The 18,756-nt window shown below is 42.4% G+C and overlaps 1 protein-coding gene across 1 annotated transcript; it reads right to left on the bottom strand.

Annotated features, from left to right (window-relative positions):
• Positions 1–4,288: 4,288 nt before the first annotated feature.
• Positions 4,289–13,080, bottom strand: LOC109872301 (G-protein coupled receptor 55). Its single transcript, XM_020463488.2, has 3 exons — positions 12,969–13,080; positions 10,272–11,004; positions 4,289–5,191 (listed from the first exon to the last, which is right to left on the bottom strand). The coding sequence occupies exons 2-3, from the start codon at positions 10,995–10,997 to the stop codon at positions 4,976–4,978; spliced, it is 942 nt and encodes a 313-aa protein (XP_020319077.1). The 5' UTR covers positions 10,998–11,004; positions 12,969–13,080; the 3' UTR covers positions 4,289–4,975.
• Positions 13,081–18,756: the final 5,676 nt, after the last annotated feature.

Raw genomic sequence — 18,756 nt, 5'->3', positions numbered from 1 at the left:
TTATCAGTTCTGCTCACACATTCTCTATAGGATTGAGGTCAGGGCTTTGTGATGGCCACTCCAATACCTTGACTTTATTAACCTTAAGCCATTCTGCCACAACATTGGAAGTATACTTGGGGTCATTGTCCATTTAGAAGACTCATTTGCGACCAAACTTTAACTTCCTGACTGATGTCTTGGGATGTTGCTTCAATATATCTACATAATTTAACCTCCTCATGATGCCATCTATTTTGTGAAGTGCACCAGTCCCTCCTGCAGCAAAGCACCCCCACAACATGATGCTGCCACCCCCATGCCTCACGGTCGGGATGGTGTTCTTCGGCTTGCAAGTCTCCCCCTTTTTCCTCCAAACATAACGATGGTCATTATGGCCAAACAGTTCTATTTTTGTTTCATCAGACCAGAGGACATTTCTCCAAAAAGTACGAACTTTGTCCCCATGTGCAGTTGCAAACCGTAGTCTGGCTTTTTTATGGCGGTTTTGGAGCAGTGGCTTCTTCCTTGCTGAGTGGCCTTTCAGGTTTTGTCGATATAGGCCTTGTTTTACTGTGGATATAGATACTTTTGTACCTGTTTCCTCCAGCATCTTCACATGGTCCTTTGCTGTTGTTCTGGGATTGATTTGCACTATTCGCACCAATGTACGTTCATCTCTAGGAGACAGAACGCGTCTCCTTCCTGAGCGGTATGATGGCTGCATGGTCCCATGGTGTTTATACTTGCGTACTATTGTTTGTACAGATAAACGTGGTATCTTCAGGCATTTGGAAATTGCTCCCAAGTATGAACCAGACTTGTGGAGGTCTACAAAAAAAAAATTGAGGTCTTGGCAGATTTCTTTTGATTTTCCTATGATGTCAAGCAAAGAGGCACTGAGTTTCAAGGTAGGCCTTGAAATACATCCACAGGTACACCTCCAATTGACTCAAATTCGTTCCAAGATGGCATAGCAGTTCAGACGTCTTTTGTCCTTGTCTTGTCGTGTCCCATATATATATATATATTTACAACTTTTTTCACATAACTTTTTATATATATTTTTATTTTCCCTAAACTCATCTTCAAAACGCTCTCCTGCAACCCGCCTCACCAATTTATATTTGTGAAAAAAGTATTATTTACCTCAAATCTGTAATCATCCATAGAAGCTAGCTAGAAGCTAGCCAGAAGCTAATCCAGAAGCTAGCCAGGAGCTAATCAGAAGCTAGTTAGCTTCTTTAATGGCTAATCGTTAGTATTCAGCTAACCACGGTTTGTGGTCATCAGATATCCTTTAGCTCGAACATCTATCGCCAGTTTTGTACGGCGCGGCTCAGAACGGAACATACCGGACCTATTTTTCTCTCCATGTCCCTGGATTTCAACCGCTAACTCTGGACATTCATACCTGGATCTCGCAGCTAGCTAGCTGCTATCTGGAGCAAACATAAATTACTCCATCAATCACTCCTGGGCTACAATCACCTATCCGGACCCGTTTTACTGCCAACGCCTTCACAACTGGACTACCGACGTTATCTACCCGAAGGAGTTATCCGGCTGGCTCCTCCGTCGCAACGTTACCTGAACGCCCATCTGCGGTCCGCTAACCGTTAGCTGTCTTATCGGCTGCTATCTGAATAGACAATCGGACAATTTATTTATTTATTTATATTATTTGTATTATAATTTTTGTTCTTCTTTTTTTTCTTTTCTTGGTCCTCTATAACTATATCTATTGTTTTTTTTGTTATTGTGTGATATGGATTAATCCCCTCTACCACACGGAACCCCACTAATCTACCGACCGAACGCACAAGGTGGCTAATAACAGACCTCCATCCTATGCTAGCTTGCTACCGATGGCCTGGCTAGCTGTCTAAATCGCCGTGACCCCAACCAACCTCTCTACTCACTGGACCCTTTTGATCACTCGACTAAGCATGCCTCTCCTTAATGTCAATATGCCTTGTCCATTGCTGTTCTGGTTAGTGTTTATTGGCTTATTTCACTGTAGAGCCTCTAGTCCTGCTCACTATACCTTATCCAACCTATTAGTTCCACCACCCACACATGCAATGACACCCCCTGTTTCAATTATGTTTCTAGAGACAATATCTCTCTCTTCATCACTCAATACCTAGGTTTACCTCCACTGTATTCACATCCTACCATATCTTTGTCTGTACATTATACCTTGAAGCTATTTTATCGCCTCCAGAAACCTCCTTTTACTCTCTGTTCCAGACGTTCTAGACGACCAATTCTTATTGCTTTTAGCCGTACCCTTATTTTACTCCCCCTCTGTTCCTCTGGCGATGTAGAGGTGAATCCAGGCCCTGCAGTGCCTAAGCTCCACTCCTATTCCCCAGGCGCTCTCTTTTGATGACTTCTGTAACTGTAATAGCCTTGGTTTCATGCATGTTAACATTAGAAGCCTCCTCCCTAAGTTTGTTCTATTCACTGCTTTAGCACACTCTGCCAACCCGGATGTTCTAGCTGTGTCTGAGTCCTGGCTTAGGAAGACCACCAAAAATTCTGAAATTTTAATCCCAAACTACAACAATTTCAGACAAGATAGAACTGCCAAAGGGGGCGGTGTTGCAATCTACTGCAAAGATAGCCTGCAGAGTTCTGTCCTACTATCCAGGTCTGTACCCAAACAATTTGAACTTCTACTTTTAAAAATCCACCTCTCTAAAAACAAGTCTCTCACCGTTGCCGCCGTGCTATAGACCACCCTCTGCCCCCAGCTGTGCTCTGAACACCATATGTGAACTGATTGCCCCCCCATTATTCTTCAGAGCTCGTGCTGCTAGGCGACCTAAACTGGAACATGCTTAACACCCCAGCCATCCTATAATCTAAGCTTGATGCCCTCAATCTCACACAAATGATCAATGAACCTACCAGGTACCTCCCCAAAGCCTTAAACACGGGCACCCTCATAGATATCATCCTAACCAACTTGCCCTCTAAATACACCTCTGCTGTCTTCAACCAAGATCTCAGCAATCACTGCCTCATTGCTTGCATCCGTAATGGGTCAGCGGTCAAACGACCTCCACTTATCACTGTCAAACGCTCCCTGAAACACTTCAGCGAGCAGGCCTTTCTAATCGACCTGGCCGGGGTATCCTGGAAGGATATTGATCTCATCCCGTCAGTAGAGGATGCCTGGATATTTTTTTTAAATGCCTTCCTAACCATCTTAAATAAACATGCCCCATTCAAGAAATTTAGAACCAGGAACAGATATAGCCCTTGGTTCTCCCCAGACCTGACTGCCCTTAACCAACACAAAAACATCCTATGGCGTTCTGCATTAGCATCGAACAGCCCCCGTGATATGCAGCTGTTCAGGGAAGCTAGAAACCATTATACACAGGCAGTTAGAAAAGCCAAGGCTAGCTTTTCAAGCAGAAATTTGCTTCCTGCAACACTAACTCAAAAAAGTTCTGGGACACTGTAAAGTCCATGGAGAATAAGAACACCTCCTCCCAGCTGCCCACTCTACTGAAGATAGGAAACACTGTCACCAGTGATAAATCCACCATAATTGAGAATTTCAATAAGCATTTTTCAAAATTTGTGGAGTGGTTGTGTATGTAAACTTCTAAGTGTATGTAAACTTCTGACTTCACCTGTATGTGGATGACTCAACACTATACACGTCAGCTAATACAGCAACTGGAATGACTGCAACACTTAACAAATAGCTGCAGATAGTTTCAGAATGGGTGGCAAGAATACGTATGTCCTAAATATTTCAAAAACGATTTGGGACAAATCATTCACTAAACCATAAACCTCAACTAAATCTTGTAATAAATAATGTGTAAATTGAACAAGTTGAGGTGACTAAACTGCCTGGAGTAACCCTGTATTGTAAACTGTCAAGGTCAAAACATATTGATACAACAATAGCTAAGCTGGGGAGAAGTCTGTCCATAATAAAGCACTGTTTTCCCTTCTTAACAGCACTATCAACAAGGCAGGTCCTACAGGCTCTAGTTTCTACCTTCTTAACAGCACTATCAACAAGGCAGGTCCTACAGGCTCTAGTTTCTACCTTCTTAACAGCACTATCAACAAGGCAGGTCCTACAGGCTCTAGTTTCTACCTTCTTAACAGCACTATCAACAAGGCAGGTCCTACAGGCTCTAGTTTCTACCTTCTTAACAGCACTATCAACAAGGCAGGTCCTACAGGCTCTAGTTTCTACCTTCTTAACAGCACTATCAACAAGGCAGGTCCTACAGGCACTAGTTTTGTCACACCTGGACTACTGTTCAGTCGTGTGGTCAGGTGCCACAATTGCAATTGGCTCAAAACAGGTCAGCACGGCTGGCCCTTGGATGTACAGAGAGAGCAATACTTTCTGAAGGCATAGTTTGTGTACATGTGTTTTATCGTAACCACAGCGACAGTCAGCATACGCACAGACAAATGAGGTTTTCTCCGTATGCCGTCAGTTGAAACTAGGGGTGTGCTGTCTTAGCCCACATCCCTCATCTGATGACAAAGTCTCATGAGTCCCTTCTCAGAACATACAGTACACATATAGATGGCATTGCACAAGGCCCAAACAATTGTAATCAAATGGAACATTTCCAAGAAAATGTTGTTTGAATTGCTTCAGCTCTTTAAAAGTATTTTGTGGTAGTCAGAGAAGTTTAAAACTTTTTACTTAAGCGAAGCAATGAAATATAGTGAAAGTTAAATATATTAAAACACCTGGTCTCCTAGGGTTAACTCTTGTCCGAGGTAAGGCTGCAGAAGGTCAAAAGGAAAAATTGGGCCAAAATGCATAGGTTTTCAATAATAAATACTCCTATTTCCTACTCAACGTCCCTTGTCCTCAAACAGTGGCAGAATTTTTCACACAGCTAGTAAGATTTCACACACACAGTAGTTTCCCAGTGGGCAAAACTGGTTGAAACATAATTTAAACCAGTTCAGCTCAGTGTTTGTCCCTCCACGGGTCTTGTCAGAGCTCTGAGATGCTGGTGGTGGCTCTTCTCTGGCTGCTAGACCTGGACCTCCTGAAGGTAAAGGTCTGCTTGGAGGTCCTCACTTCCCTGGTGATGAAGTAGTAACACAGAGCATCCAGACAACACGTGATGTTGGCCAGACTCATGGCCACCTGCAGGAACAGGCTGATATTCGTCTTGGCCATGCAGTCCTGGATCACGTCTTGGCGTACCTGGGAGGAGATAGTATTCCTGTAAGGCTTAGAGTTTTTCCTGGTCAAGTCACATGGCCAGGGGAAAAAATGTTGTCCCAGACATATTAATGCACATAAGATAACCGCAAGGACGTTTTTACAGTGCCTTATACTAAAAGGGATTCAATTGTTTTTTCCCCTCATCAATCTACACATAATACCCCATAATGACAAAGCAAAAACAGGTTTAGAAAATGTGCTAATTTTCTAAATATAAAAATGTAAATATCCCATTTACATAAGTATTCAGACCCTTTACTCAGTACTTTGTTGGAGCATCTTTGGCAGTAATTACAGCCTCGAGTATTCTTGGGTTTGACACTACAGGCTTAGCACACCTGTATTTGGGGGGGGGGGGGTTTCTTCCATTCTTCTGTGCAGATCCTCTCAAGCTCTGTCAGGTTGGATGGGGAGCGTCGCTGCACAGCTATTTTCAGGTCTCCTCAGAGATGTTTGATCAGGTTCACCTCCAGGTTCTGGCATGGCCACTCAAACTTCAGCTTTTTCAAATGCAAACTTCGTGTTTTCTGCTTGTTTTAGGCAGGTATAACCATGTCTAAAGATTACTTTTCAACATTGCCTGCTCCCGCGTGTTCTCATTACTTAGAAAAATGTAAAATTGTAGGGCTTCCCTCATGCCCCTTTTCATGACGGTGCTAACAGCCACGTGAGTGAGTGCTAGCTGGCTGCTGACCGGAATATGAAGATAGCCAAGACCAACAACACAATCAAATGGACTATACAGCTACAAGCAGTGAGTGGAGTTACAAACAGACTATACTATTCCACACACATAGCTGCAAATAGCCTGAAGCCACAGGGCTTTTCTCCCAGGTTCTATTTGTCTACATGTGATCCTTGTGAACCGTAGGTTGGGATTTGGACCTGGCCACATGTACATTGAACAACACAGCAGCTTTTCTGACATTTTAGATATTTCTGTATAACATACAGTGCCTTGCGAAAGTATTCGGCCCCCTTGAACTTTGCGACCTTTTGCCACATTTCAGGCTTCAAACATAAAGATATAAAACTGTATTTTTTTGTGAACAATCAACAACAAGTGGGACACAATCATGAAGTGGAACGACATTTATTGGATATTTCAAACTTTTTTAACAAATCAAAAACTGAAAAATTGGGCGTGCAAAATTATTCAGCCCCCTAAGTTAATACTTTGTAGCGCCACCTTTTGCTGCGATTACAGCTGTAAGTCGCTTGGGGTATGTCTCTATCAGTTTTGCACATCGAGAGACTGAAATTTTTTCCCATTCCTCCTTGCAAAACAGCTCGAGCTCAGTGAGGTTGGATGGAGAGCATTTGTGAACAGCAGTTTTCAGTTCTTTCCACAGATTCTCGATTGGATTCAGGTCTGGACTTTGACTTGGCCATTCTAACACCTGGATATGTTTATTTTTGAACCATTCCATTGTAGATTTTGCTTTATGTTTTGGATCATTGTCTTGTTGGAAGACAAATCTCCATCCCAGTCTCAGGTCTTTTGCAGACTCCATCAGGTTTTCTTACAGAATGGTCCTGTATTTGGCTCCATCCATCTTCCCATCAATTTTAACCATCTTCCCTGTCCCTGCTGAAGAAAAGCAGGCCCAAACCATGATGCGGCCACCACCATGTTTGACAGTGGGGATGGTGTGTTCAGGGTGATGAGCTGTGTTGCTTTTACGCCAAACATAACGTTTTGCATTGTTGCCAAAAAGTTAAATTTTTGTTTCATCTGACCAGAGCACCTTCTTCCACATGTTTGGTGTGTCTCCCAGGTGGCTTGTGGCAAACTTTAAACAACACTTTTTATGGATATCTTTAAGAAATGGCTTTCTTCTTGCCACTCTTCCATAAAGGCCAGATTTGTGCAATATACGACTGATTGTTGTCCTATGGACAGAGTCTCCCACCTCAGCTGTAGATCTCTGCAGTTCATCCAGAGTGATCATGGGCCTCTTGGCTGCATCTCTGATCAGTCTTCTCCTTGTATGAGCTGAAAGTTTAGAGGGACGGCCAGGTCTTGGTAGATTTGCAGTGGTCTGATACTCCTTCCATTTCAATATTATCGCTTGCACAGTGCTCCTTGGGATGTTTAAAGCTTGGGAAATCTTTTTGTATCCAAATCCGGCTTTAAACTTCTTCACAACAGTATCTCGGACCTGCCTGGTGTGTTCCTTGTTCTTCATGATGCTCTCTGCGCTTTTAACGGACCTCTGAGACTATCACAGTGCAGGTGCATTTATACGGAGACTTGATTACACACAGGTGGATTGTATTTAACATCATTAGTCATTTAGGTCAACATTGGATCATTCAGAGATCCTCACTGAACTTCTGGAGAGAGTTTGCTGCACTGAAAGTAAAGGGGCTGAATAATTTTGCACGCCCAATTTTTCAGTTTTTGATTTGTTAAAAAAGTTTGAAATATCCAATAAATGTCGTTCCACTTCATGATTGTGTCCCACTTGTTGATTCTTCACAAAAAATACAGTTTTATATCTTTATGTTTGAAGCCTGAAATGTGGCAAAAGGTCGCAAAGTTCAAGAGGTCCGAATACTTTCGCAAGGCACTGTACATGTTACAACGAAGTTAGCTCTTTTACAATGGGGCCAATGGGAAAGAATGTTTGTTTTCCACAATTTGTGGGCATGGTCGAGGGGAATTCCTTCTTATGACAAGAATACAGGCAATGACCAATGTAGCCTATTGATTGTGCTCTGAGGTGACGTTGAAATTGGCAGTAAATCTCTTGTGTAACATTAGATCGACATATCACGTTGGGGGTGAGGAAACAACGGAAGCATTTTCAATGAAGGAAGCGAAGTGGGCGAGGGGACCATTGGGCGATGTGAGCATGGGTGAGGGACGTGAACAGGGTGGGACCAAATTTGGGAAAAACTGAACTTCATGCAAATACTCTACAACGTCGTGTTGCTATTGACCAATCAACGCGCACTATAGTTTCCAGACCATAATGGATTGGCTGCTGATACCTAAACTACCTAGCCTGCGTGCTAGCTTGACTATCCGAATTCATGGATAGATTCTCAGCCCCTTATCCTTTCATCACACTGACTGGCGGTAGCCTTTTGTCCATGGTCCTGAATCGATGCTCACAGTGAGTGCTGTTTTTATGAGCGCATCTTGGGCTACCAGTCTTTTTGGGGCTTCTCTTAATCTTAAGGATCAAACCCTTTTTTTCAATTTTTGCCTAAAATGACATACCCAAATCTAACTGCCTGTAGCTCAGAACCTGAAGCAAGGATATGCATATTCTTGATACTATTTGGAAGGAAACACTTTGAAATGTGAAGTTAATGTAGGAGAATATAACACATTAGATCTGGTTAAAGATATTACAAACCAAAAACATGCGTATATATATATTTTTTTTCATCTTGTAGAGAAAGGGTCTGTGTCTGTGTGCGGAAGTTTGTCACCAAGTAACTACCGCGCTCAATAGAGTGTTGATCGTCTAATGTGTGTTCACATGCATTCAGAAAGGCTCCTGACCCCATGGTTTCACACTGGACAATGAAAGGACATAGTATATGCTTACCTAGTAAATATATCACAAATACAGCTGAATAATGACTTGTAGCCTTTCATAGCTCTATAGAGCTAAATTTGGTGCCTGGCAGAAATTGTCTCTAGAAATAACTTTAGTATTATGCAAGAGAAAGGCCATAATATAATATAAGTTTAGGCACAATTTAGATGTCGGCCACTAGATGGCAACAGTGTATGTGCAAAGTTTCAGACTGAACCAGTGAAAAATTGCAATACATCAGAAAATTTGTCTTGCATGGAGCTTCTATCAGACTGTTAAATAGGCATCACTAGCTGGCCTCCAGCCAGTACCCTGCCCTGAACTTACTCACTGTTGCTATCCGGCTACCACACGTTTTTTCAACCCTGCACCTGCTGCCCTATGTACATAGACATGAAACACTGTTCACTCTATCAGTGGTGGGAAAAGTACCCAATTGTTATACTTGAGTAAAAGTAAAGATACCTTAATAGAAAATGACTCAAGTAAAAGTAACCCAGTAAAATACTACTTCAGTAAAAGTCTAAAACTATTTGGTTTTAAATATACATATGTATCAAAAGTAAATGTAATTGCTAAAATATACTTAAGTTTCAAAAGTAAAAGTATAAATAATTAAAAATTCCTTATATTAAGCAAACCAGATGGCACAATTTTAAATTTGTTATTTTTGTACAGATAGACATTATTTACATACAAAGCATTTGTGTTTAGTGAGCCCGCCAGATCAGAGGCAGTAGAGATGACCAGGGATGTTCAATTGTTAAGTGATAATATTTCTCAATTCCATTATTTAACTTTTTAGATGAATGTGTATTGTTAGATAATACTGCACTGTTGGAGCTAGGAACACAAGCATTTCGCTACCACCGCAATAACATCTGCTAAATATGTGTATGCAACCAATAACATTTGATTTGATATAGCGTATGTGTTTGTGTGTTGCTTTCAGAATGGCATTTACTCTTATTCACGGCAGATTCAAATGAGCTACTGTCATGTAAGACATTTCACATCAGCTATGACTATAGAATATGCTTGATTTAGTTAGCTTTTCTGAAATTCTCTAGAGAAGTAGCGTCTTGGTTACGCTCATTGCGTAGCGTACTGTCACAAATTCGACAGAAATGTAGCCTATAGTTGTAATAATTGAAGTTTAAGTTATGAAGCCTGTAAGAATCTTTGATAAGTTAGTGGTGCTCAACCTGTTGAGCTGATCTGTGTGTGTTTTTAGGCGCAAGTTATGTGTAGTCTAGGCCTACTGGAGCTTGGCTGCATTTCAGATACACATGTTGTAGTGGGGCATATATCTTTCTTGTGCTATTATATAAAGCGATGGTTGTTGATGTGTACGGCTACATTTCAGATACATGTGAACAGTCGTAGGACCAATCTACCTTGTGGTATTAGGGCTATAAAGCAATACTAGTTGTTCCCCCCCATAGATTTAAAATGCCCACTCAGGCATGTCATCCTGGAGCCGGGCCTGTTAGTAATTAACTCACCAGGAACTGCAGCAGGATGCCCAGGTGGCTAGGCGTGAAGGGGACCAGGAAGGCACAGAGACTGCTGTAGATGATCCTCACACAGGCTCTGTTCTTATGGCTCTCTTTGCCGGACTGCCTCAGCGTCCGGATGCTCTGTGCCGAACACACCACCAGAACCAGGGCAGGCCCCACAAAACCAAAGCCCAAGAGGCAGCTGATCACATCTGGGCGCCAGCCCTTCTCTGAGAAGCCGTGGAAGCAGTGGAAGGACCCATTTCCCGCCGTGCGGAACGAGTAGATGGGTGAGGTGCCCCCCAGCACCACCACCCAGACCAGGATGCAGATCCCCAGAGCGGCCCGGCGGGAGCGGAGCTGCTTGGCGCGGAAGGGGTGGCGTATGGCCACCCAGCGGTCCATGGCTATGCAAGCAATAGTGTAGATGCTGCCGTACATGCCCACAAAGTACAGGCTCTCCAGGAAGGAGCAGAGGAAGCGGTGGTGGGCCTCCCAGTGGTGGATGGTGGCGTGCATCTTAAAAGGGAGAAGGAGGAGGAGAAGGAGGTCCAGGAGGGCCAGGTTGGTCATGTAGATGGTGGACTCTGTCCACTTGCGGAGGAGGAAGCAGAAGACAACCAGGGCCAGGATGTTGAGGACAAGGCCGCACACGAAGATGGGCACATAGATGGCAAGTTCCAGTGATTTCATGAGGCGGTCTACCTCGGTGAAGGAGCAGTTGGTTGTCATGGCGCCGCTGAGGAGTAAATGGGAGACGTTGGGTAAGACAATTCAAATAGACTTTGTCATTTCATTTTCTAAAAGGTGTTTTGAATATGAATCAAAACGAGTCTCACAAAATGTAGGATAAAAATGATGGCCATACTATCTACCTTTTTGATTGGTCTTTTTTTTCTCACAATAATTTTTCCACTACTTTGATAATTACTTGTCCCCATATACCCCATGTATCATTTTACTGGCACTGAGATTGAAACACCCACATGCACACATGCATACGCACGCACGCACGCACACACACACAAACACTCACACGTGCCAATATGCAAAACCTCCTTTCTTTTCTCAGTTGTGTGGGTAGCCTACAGTAGCTGTACCCTCCTCACATATGAAAGCAGTGCCTGCCAGATTTAATGTGAGAACCCTTAAAGATGCAGTCCGGGGTCTTAAGCACAACAAATGTGTAACATATTGTACGAATTGGATTTCTAACATATTGTACGAATTGGATTTCTAACATATCGTACGAATTGCACAAATAAATAAATATATTTGTTGTATTTTTTCGCGGGACGCAACACAAATCATGCGTAATGAATGATGTAGTACACAATTGGGTGACCCGTTTTAGCTCGTGAGCACCACTTTCAAAACTACTGGCTGAAATGTTACTAAAGTTCCGGAGCATCACTTTAACCACTTCACTACCAGTCTGCATGCCGTATGGCCAAATACTATTCTGAACCAAAATATTTTTGTGTCTGGGTCTCATCAAATACTGTAGAACTAAATTAAGTAACCTGGTAAAATAACAACCTATACAATTCTATTAGTTAGTCTTTTTCTAAGTTTAAGATGACTTCGGATTATGTTTATTATGTTGTTGTAGATAACCTATTATATTGGTTTGATTTGAATAATCACTCTTCTCTGAGTGTGTTTTCTGTTGTAATGATGTAACACCATCATTGGTGTGAAGTAATTAGATACAAATAGTAGTTTTGGGATTATCTGTACTTTACTATTTATATTTTTGACAACTTTTACTTTCCTACATTTCTAAAGAAAATAATGTACTTTTTTACTACATACATTTTCCCTGACACCCAAAAGTACTCGTTATATTTTAAATCCTTAGCAGGACAGGAAAATCTTCTAATTCATGCATCAAGAGAACATCCCAAGTCATCCTTACTGCCTCTGATCGAGCAGACTCACTAAACACAAATGCTTTGTTTGTAAATATTATCTGAGTGTTGGAGTGTGCCCCTGGCTATCTGTAAATAAAATAAAAACAAGAAAATGGTGGCGCCTGTATATTTAACACCAAATACTTTTACTCAAGTAGTATTTTACTGGGCGACTAACTTTTAATTTGAATCTGCCGTGAATAAGAGTAAATGCTATTCCGAAAGCAACACACAAACACACACGCAATAGCAAATCAAATCAAATGTTATTGGTTGCATACACATATTTAGCAGATGTTATTGCGGTGGTAGTGAAATGCTTGTGTTCCTAGCTCCAACAGTGCAGTATTATCTAACAATACACATTCATCTAAAAAGTAAAATAATGGAATTGAGAAATATTATCACTTAACAATTGAACATCCCTGGTCATCTCTACTGCCTCTGATCTGGCGGGCTCACTAAACACAAATGCTTTGTATGTAAATAATGTCTATCTGTACAAAAATAACAAATGTAAAATTGTGCCATCTGGTTTGCTTAATATAAGGAATGTTTTATTATTTATACTTTTACTTTTGATACTTAAGTATATTTTAGCAATTACATTTACTTATGATACTTATGTATATTTAAAACCAAATACTTTTAGACTTTTACTCAAGTAGTATTTTACTGGGTTACTTTTACTTGAGTCATTTTCTATTAAGGTATGTTTACTTTTACTCAAGTATGAAAATTGGGTACTTTTCCCACCACCATACAGTATATACAGTAAGTGAAACCTTACCTTATAGATGCCAGTCTGCTGGTGTGTGTCTGTCAGTCTGTCTATCTGTGCCAGACAAATTAGTTTAACACTTCTGCTTTCAGTACCTTTGTTTTTTTTCATGACCACTTCCTATGTGAGAAAACTCCAATAGTCTGAATTGGTGCTCTCTACACCAGGTTACAGCTGCAGACAAGAGGTTGTCTGGGACATAACTTAGAGATACAAACACAAATCAGAACAATCACAATTGTTTGAGAACATAGTGTCATTCTTCTACCACATATAACATATTATATACAGATTTAAAAAGTCAAAGGCCTAGATTCAATCAGATCAATCGTCAACCGCATTAGAGCTGTCAAATTAGTGAGCAGCTGCACTGCTTCTTGACACAATGTTCAGCCGCACCAATGTGTCAGAGGAAACACCGTACAACTGGCAACCAAAGTCAGCGAGCATGCACCCGGCCCGCTACAAGGAGAGGACATCCTGGCCAGCCAAACCCTCCCCTAACCCGGACAACGCTGGCCCAATTGTGTGCCACCTCATGAGTCTCCCAGTCACGACGGCTGTGACACAGCCTGGGATCAAACCCGGGTCTGTAGTGACGCCTCTAGTACTGTGATGCAGAGCCTTAGACCGCTGCGCCACTCGGGAGGCCACAAGCAGCTACTCTCTTGAACATTGTCACGAAGCCACACCCGTCCCACTTACATTTAGGTCAACACGAGAAAATGATACTAACCCTATATAGAAATAATGCCGCTCAAATTCTAAATCATTCAACTAAATAATGAGGATTTCTATCAGCCTAATCGAGGTGTAGATTACATCTCAAATTCCAGTGTTGTAACTTGTAAACAAGGTTGCATGGGATTTCTCTTGATGCGACTCCGTGCAACCAGTGGGAATGTCCACTTTGGGTATAATGCCAGGAGCCACTTGTGGATTTGACAGCTCAAACGCAGTTCCGACACCACCAAAACAACCGCCATACCTATGCCGACTAAAGCGGTTCTGATTGAATAGAGCCCAATGTCTGTCAGCACAGCAGCAACATAGCCAGAAATAATTGGGGTTAGACAGCCACATCCCTTTGAACAATTGAGATGAGTTCAACAGTGAGGTATGCTTTTCACCAAGAGGTCCGCTTTTCACCAAGAGGTCCAAACGTCTTGCAATGTCATTGATGTACTATACAGCTGTCACTAGCTTTCCTTTTAATAATTTTACCTGTATTCATTTTTCAATGTTTATTTATTTATTTATTTTACCTTTATTTAACCAGGTAGGCAAGTTGAGAACAAGTTCTCATTTACAATTGCGACCTGGCCAAGATAAAGCAAAGCAGTTCGACAGATAAAACGACACAGAGTTACACATGGAGTAAAAACAAACATACAGTCAATAATGCAGTATAAACAAGTCTATATACAATGTGAGCAAATGAGGTGAGAAGGGAGGTAAAGGCAAAAAAGGCCATGATGGCAAAGTAAATACAATATAGCAAGTAAAATACTGGAATGGTAGTTTTGCAATGGAAGAATGTGCAAAGTAGAAATAAAAAAATAATGGGGTGCAAAGGAGCAAAATAAATAAATAAATTAAAATTAAATACAGTTGGGAAAGAGGTAGTTGTTTGGGCTAAATTATAGGTGGGCTATGTACAGGTGCAGTAATCTGTGAGCTGCTCTGACAGTTGGTGCTTAAAGCTAGTGAGGGAGATAAGTGTTTCCAGTTTCAGAGATTTTTGTAGTTCGTTCCAGTCATTGGCAGAAGAGAACTGGAAGGAGAGGCGGCCAAAGAAAGAATTGGTTTTGGGGGTGACTAGAGAGATATACCTGCTGGAGCGTGTGCTACAGGTGGGAGATGCTATGGTGACCAGCGAGCTGAGATAAGGGGGGACTTTACCTAGCAGGGTCTTGTAGATGACATGGAGCCAGTGGGTTTGGCGACGAGTATGAAGCGAGGGCCAGCCAACGAGAGCGTACAGGTCGCAATGGTGGGTAGTATATGGGGCTTTGGTGATAAAACGGATTGCACTGTGATAGACTGCATCCAATTTGTTGAGTAAGGTATTGGAGGCTATTTTGTAAATGACATCGCCAAAGTCGAGGATTGGTAGGATGGTCAGTTTTACAAGGGTATGTTTGGCAGCATGAGTGAAGGATGCTTTGTTGCGAAATAGGAAGCCAATTCTAGATTTAACTTTGGATTGGCGATGTTTGATATGGGTCTGGAAGGAGCGTTTACAGTCTAACCAGACACCTAAGTATTTGTAGTTGTCCACGTATTCTAAGTCAGAGCCGTCCAGAGTAGTGATGTTGGACAGGCGGGTAGGTGCAGGTAGCGATCGGTTGAAGAGCATGCATTTAGTTTTACTTGTATTTAAGAGCAATTGGAGGCCACGGAAGGAGAGTTGTATGGCATTGAAGCTTGCCTGGAGGGTTGTTAACACAGTGTCCAAAGAAGGGCCGGAAGTATACAGAATGGTGTCGTCTGCGTAGAGGTGGATCAGGGACTCACCAGCAGCAAGAGCGACCTCATTGATGTATACAGAGAAGAGAGTCGGTCCAAGAATTGAACCCTGTGGCACCCCCATAGAGACTGCCAGAGGTCCGGACAGCAGACCCTCCGATTTGACACACTGAACTCTATCAGAGAAGTAGTTGGTGAACCAGGCGAGGCAATCATTTGAGAAACCAAGGCTGTCGAGTCTGCCGATGAGGATATGGTGATTGACAGAGTCGAAAGCCTTGGCCAGATCAATGAATACGGCTGCACAGTAATGTTTCTTATCGATGGCGGTTAAGATATCGTTTAGGACCTTGAGCGTGGCTGAGGTGCACCCATGACCAGCTCTGAAACCGGATTGCATAGCAGAGAAGGTATGGTGAGATTCGAAATGGTCGGTAATCTGTTTGTTGACTTGGCTTTCGAAGACCTTAGAAAGGCACGGTAGGATAGATATAGGTCTGTAGCAGTTTGGGTCAAGAGTGTCCCCCCCTTTGAAGAGGGGGATGACCGCAGCTGCTTTCCAATCTTTGGGAATCTCAGACGACACGAAAGAGAGGTTGAACAGGCTAGTAATAGGGGTGGCAACAATTTCGGCAGATAATTTTAGAAAGAAAGGGTCCAGATTGTCTAGCCCGGCTGATTTGTAGGGGTCCAGATTTTGCAGCTCTTTCAGAACATCAGCTGAATGGATTTGGGAGAAGGAGAAATGGGGAAGGCTTGGGCGAGTTGCTGTTGGGGGTGCAGTGCTGTTGTCCGGGGTAGGAGTAGCCAGGTGGAAAGCATGGCCAGCCGTAGAAAAATGCTTATTGAAATTCTCAATTATGGTGGATTTATCAGTGGTGACAGTGTTTCCTATCTTCAGTGCAGTGGGCAGCTGGGAGGAGGTGTTCTTATTCTCCATGGACTTTACAGTGTCCCAGAACTTTTTTGAGTTAGTGTTGCAGGAAGCAAATTTCTGCTTGAAAAAGCTAGCCTTGGCTTTTCTAACTGCCTGTGTATAATGATTTCTAGCTTCCCTGAACAGCTGCATATCACGGGGGCTGTTCGATGCTAATGCAGAACGCCATAGGATGTTTTTGTGTTGGTTAAGGGCAGTCAGGTCTGGGGAGAACCAAGGACTATATCTGTTCCTGGTTCTAAATTTCTTAAATGGGGCATGTTTATTTAAGATGGTTAGGAAGGCATTTTAAAAAAATATCCAGGCATCCTCTACTGACGGGATGAGATCAATATCCTTCCAGGATACCCCGGCCAGGTCGATTAGAAAGGCCTGCTCGCAGAAGTGTTTCAGGGAGCGTTTTACAGTGATGAGTGGAGGTCGTTTGACCGCTGACCCATTACGGATGCAGGCAATGAGGCAGTGATCGCTGAGATCTTGGTTGAAGACAGCAGAGGTGTATTTAGAGGGGAATGTAATTTGATTTATTTTATGGGATGTGTGTAAGTAACTAATTGTGTTTTTCTATTTTGCCAATGCATCTCTTGAAAGTGCCAATGACTCTCTTTGCCAATGCATCTCTTGCAACCCCCCCCCCCCCCCCCCAAACTATGATCCAGAAAAGTGAATCTACAGCTTTAATCCTGGTTACTGTAACCAAGGGCGTAGGAGCCAGGAGGGACAGTGGGGACATGCCCCCACCACCCTCCTATGTTAGAAGCAGGTAAAATGGTCCCCCCCAATAAAAATAACAAAACATTGCAAGACTTTTTAGAAAAATGTGTCACCAGATGTGTTGAAGGACTTTTATTTTGAAAAGGCCTCTTCTGCTGGAACGTGAGTCACTTCCCCTGCTCCATGACTGGTTCCTTCTCACTCTTGGTTGTTACAAGTAGTGTGTTAGTGAGAGAAAAAGCACTGTTCAGCAGCACCACCAACATCACACACACAACACTGGGAAAAGTAATTGTTGTTTGCAACAAAGACATTTTGAGTAAAAAATATATGAATGTAAATAAACTTTGATATGTAGAATGAAGATGAGCAACTATACACTTTCTCGTGTCTAGTAGCTAGTTAGCTTTACATTTACAATTTACTCAATGTTTACTTGTGTCAGCTTTTAGCTAATGCTGGGTAGTTCTGGCTATGTGAAAAACTGATAGTGAATGTTTTGAAGCCAAGAATAGTTACTAGCTGCACAATCACTGTCAGCCTTCAAGTTAGAAATGGATGTGTCACCAGTCAAAAAGAGAAAAACATAGGAAGTACCAGTTTTTTCCAAATGAGTGCAATGGACTGTAAGTAAGGCTCTTGGCAACTGTGAGCACACCACCCCTGGCAAACTAGCTGGAAAATTTGATTGCTTTCAGTTTAGATGTCTCTCACAGTGATTATGGGTCATGAAAGGGAAAAGGGATACCTAGTCAGTTGCACAAATGCATTCAACCGAAGTGTGTCTTCTGCATTAATCCCAACACATCTGAAGGTTGATCCATATGTTAAGACTTTGTTTGGTGCTATCATGATCTGGCAGGAGAGTGACAGCCATGAACAGACAGAAAGGGAAAGAGAGAAAGGCCACAAACCAACCATAGATTTCTAGAAAGCAAACACATTTAACCGTTCTGATTGGTCTCAGAAACCAATGGGTTGGGCTAGAGCCAGAACATACATGGGTAAAGCAGTGTTTGATACTCTGATTACTTAGAGATGGTCCAATCACTGGGGCTAGAGCCAGAACATACATGGGTAAAGCAGTGTTTAGAAAATGTGTTATTGACTTTGATACTCTGATTACTTAGAGATGGTCCAATCACTGATTACTTTTATTTATTTATTTATTACAATTTTACCCCTTTTCCTCCCCAATTAAAGCTACCATCTTGTCTCATCGCTACAACTCCAGTACGGGCTCGCGAAAGACGAAGTTTGAAAGTCATGCGTCCTCCGATACACAGCCCAACCAAGCCGCACTGCTTCTTAACACAGCGCCATCCAACCCGCAACAATGTGTCGGAGGAAACACCGTGCACCTGGCAACCCAGGGTCTCTGGTGGCACAACTGGCACTGCAGCCCTTAACCACTGCGCCACCCGGGAGGCCCACTGATGACCTTTAACTGTGTATATTGCTGGTTATTATTACAGTATAACAACAGTATTATAAGTTGAAAATATTACGTTAAGTTTCCAAACATACAGTATGTAGAGCAGCAGTGGTAACAACCTGACATGGGGGAAGTGAGAAAACGACTAGGAAATGAACCATACAGTAGCAGAAAAAGTGTAGAATATATGCACATTAACAGTCACACTGGTATTGAGTACAGTATGAATGGCCATAGTCCTC

This window comes from Oncorhynchus kisutch, linkage group LG27, assembly GCF_002021735.2.
Source record: "Oncorhynchus kisutch isolate 150728-3 linkage group LG27, Okis_V2, whole genome shotgun sequence".
Classification (NCBI taxonomy): domain Eukaryota; kingdom Metazoa; phylum Chordata; class Actinopteri; order Salmoniformes; family Salmonidae; genus Oncorhynchus; species Oncorhynchus kisutch.
Note: the sequence above shows the minus strand (reverse complement) of the source record. Positions and strands in the feature narration are given on the sequence as shown.

What these genes read in the sequence shown, in the direction of transcription:
- LOC109872301 (XM_020463488.2), bottom strand. Translation starts at nt 10,997, where the DNA reads ATGACAACCAACTGCTCCTTCACCGAGGTAGACCGCCTCATGAAATCA. An exon ending in GCATCCTGCTGCAGTTCCTG is followed by an intron (nt 5,192 to 10,271) that starts GTGAGTTAATTA and finishes ATCTCCTCCCAG; the next exon opens with GTACGCCAAGACGTGATCCA.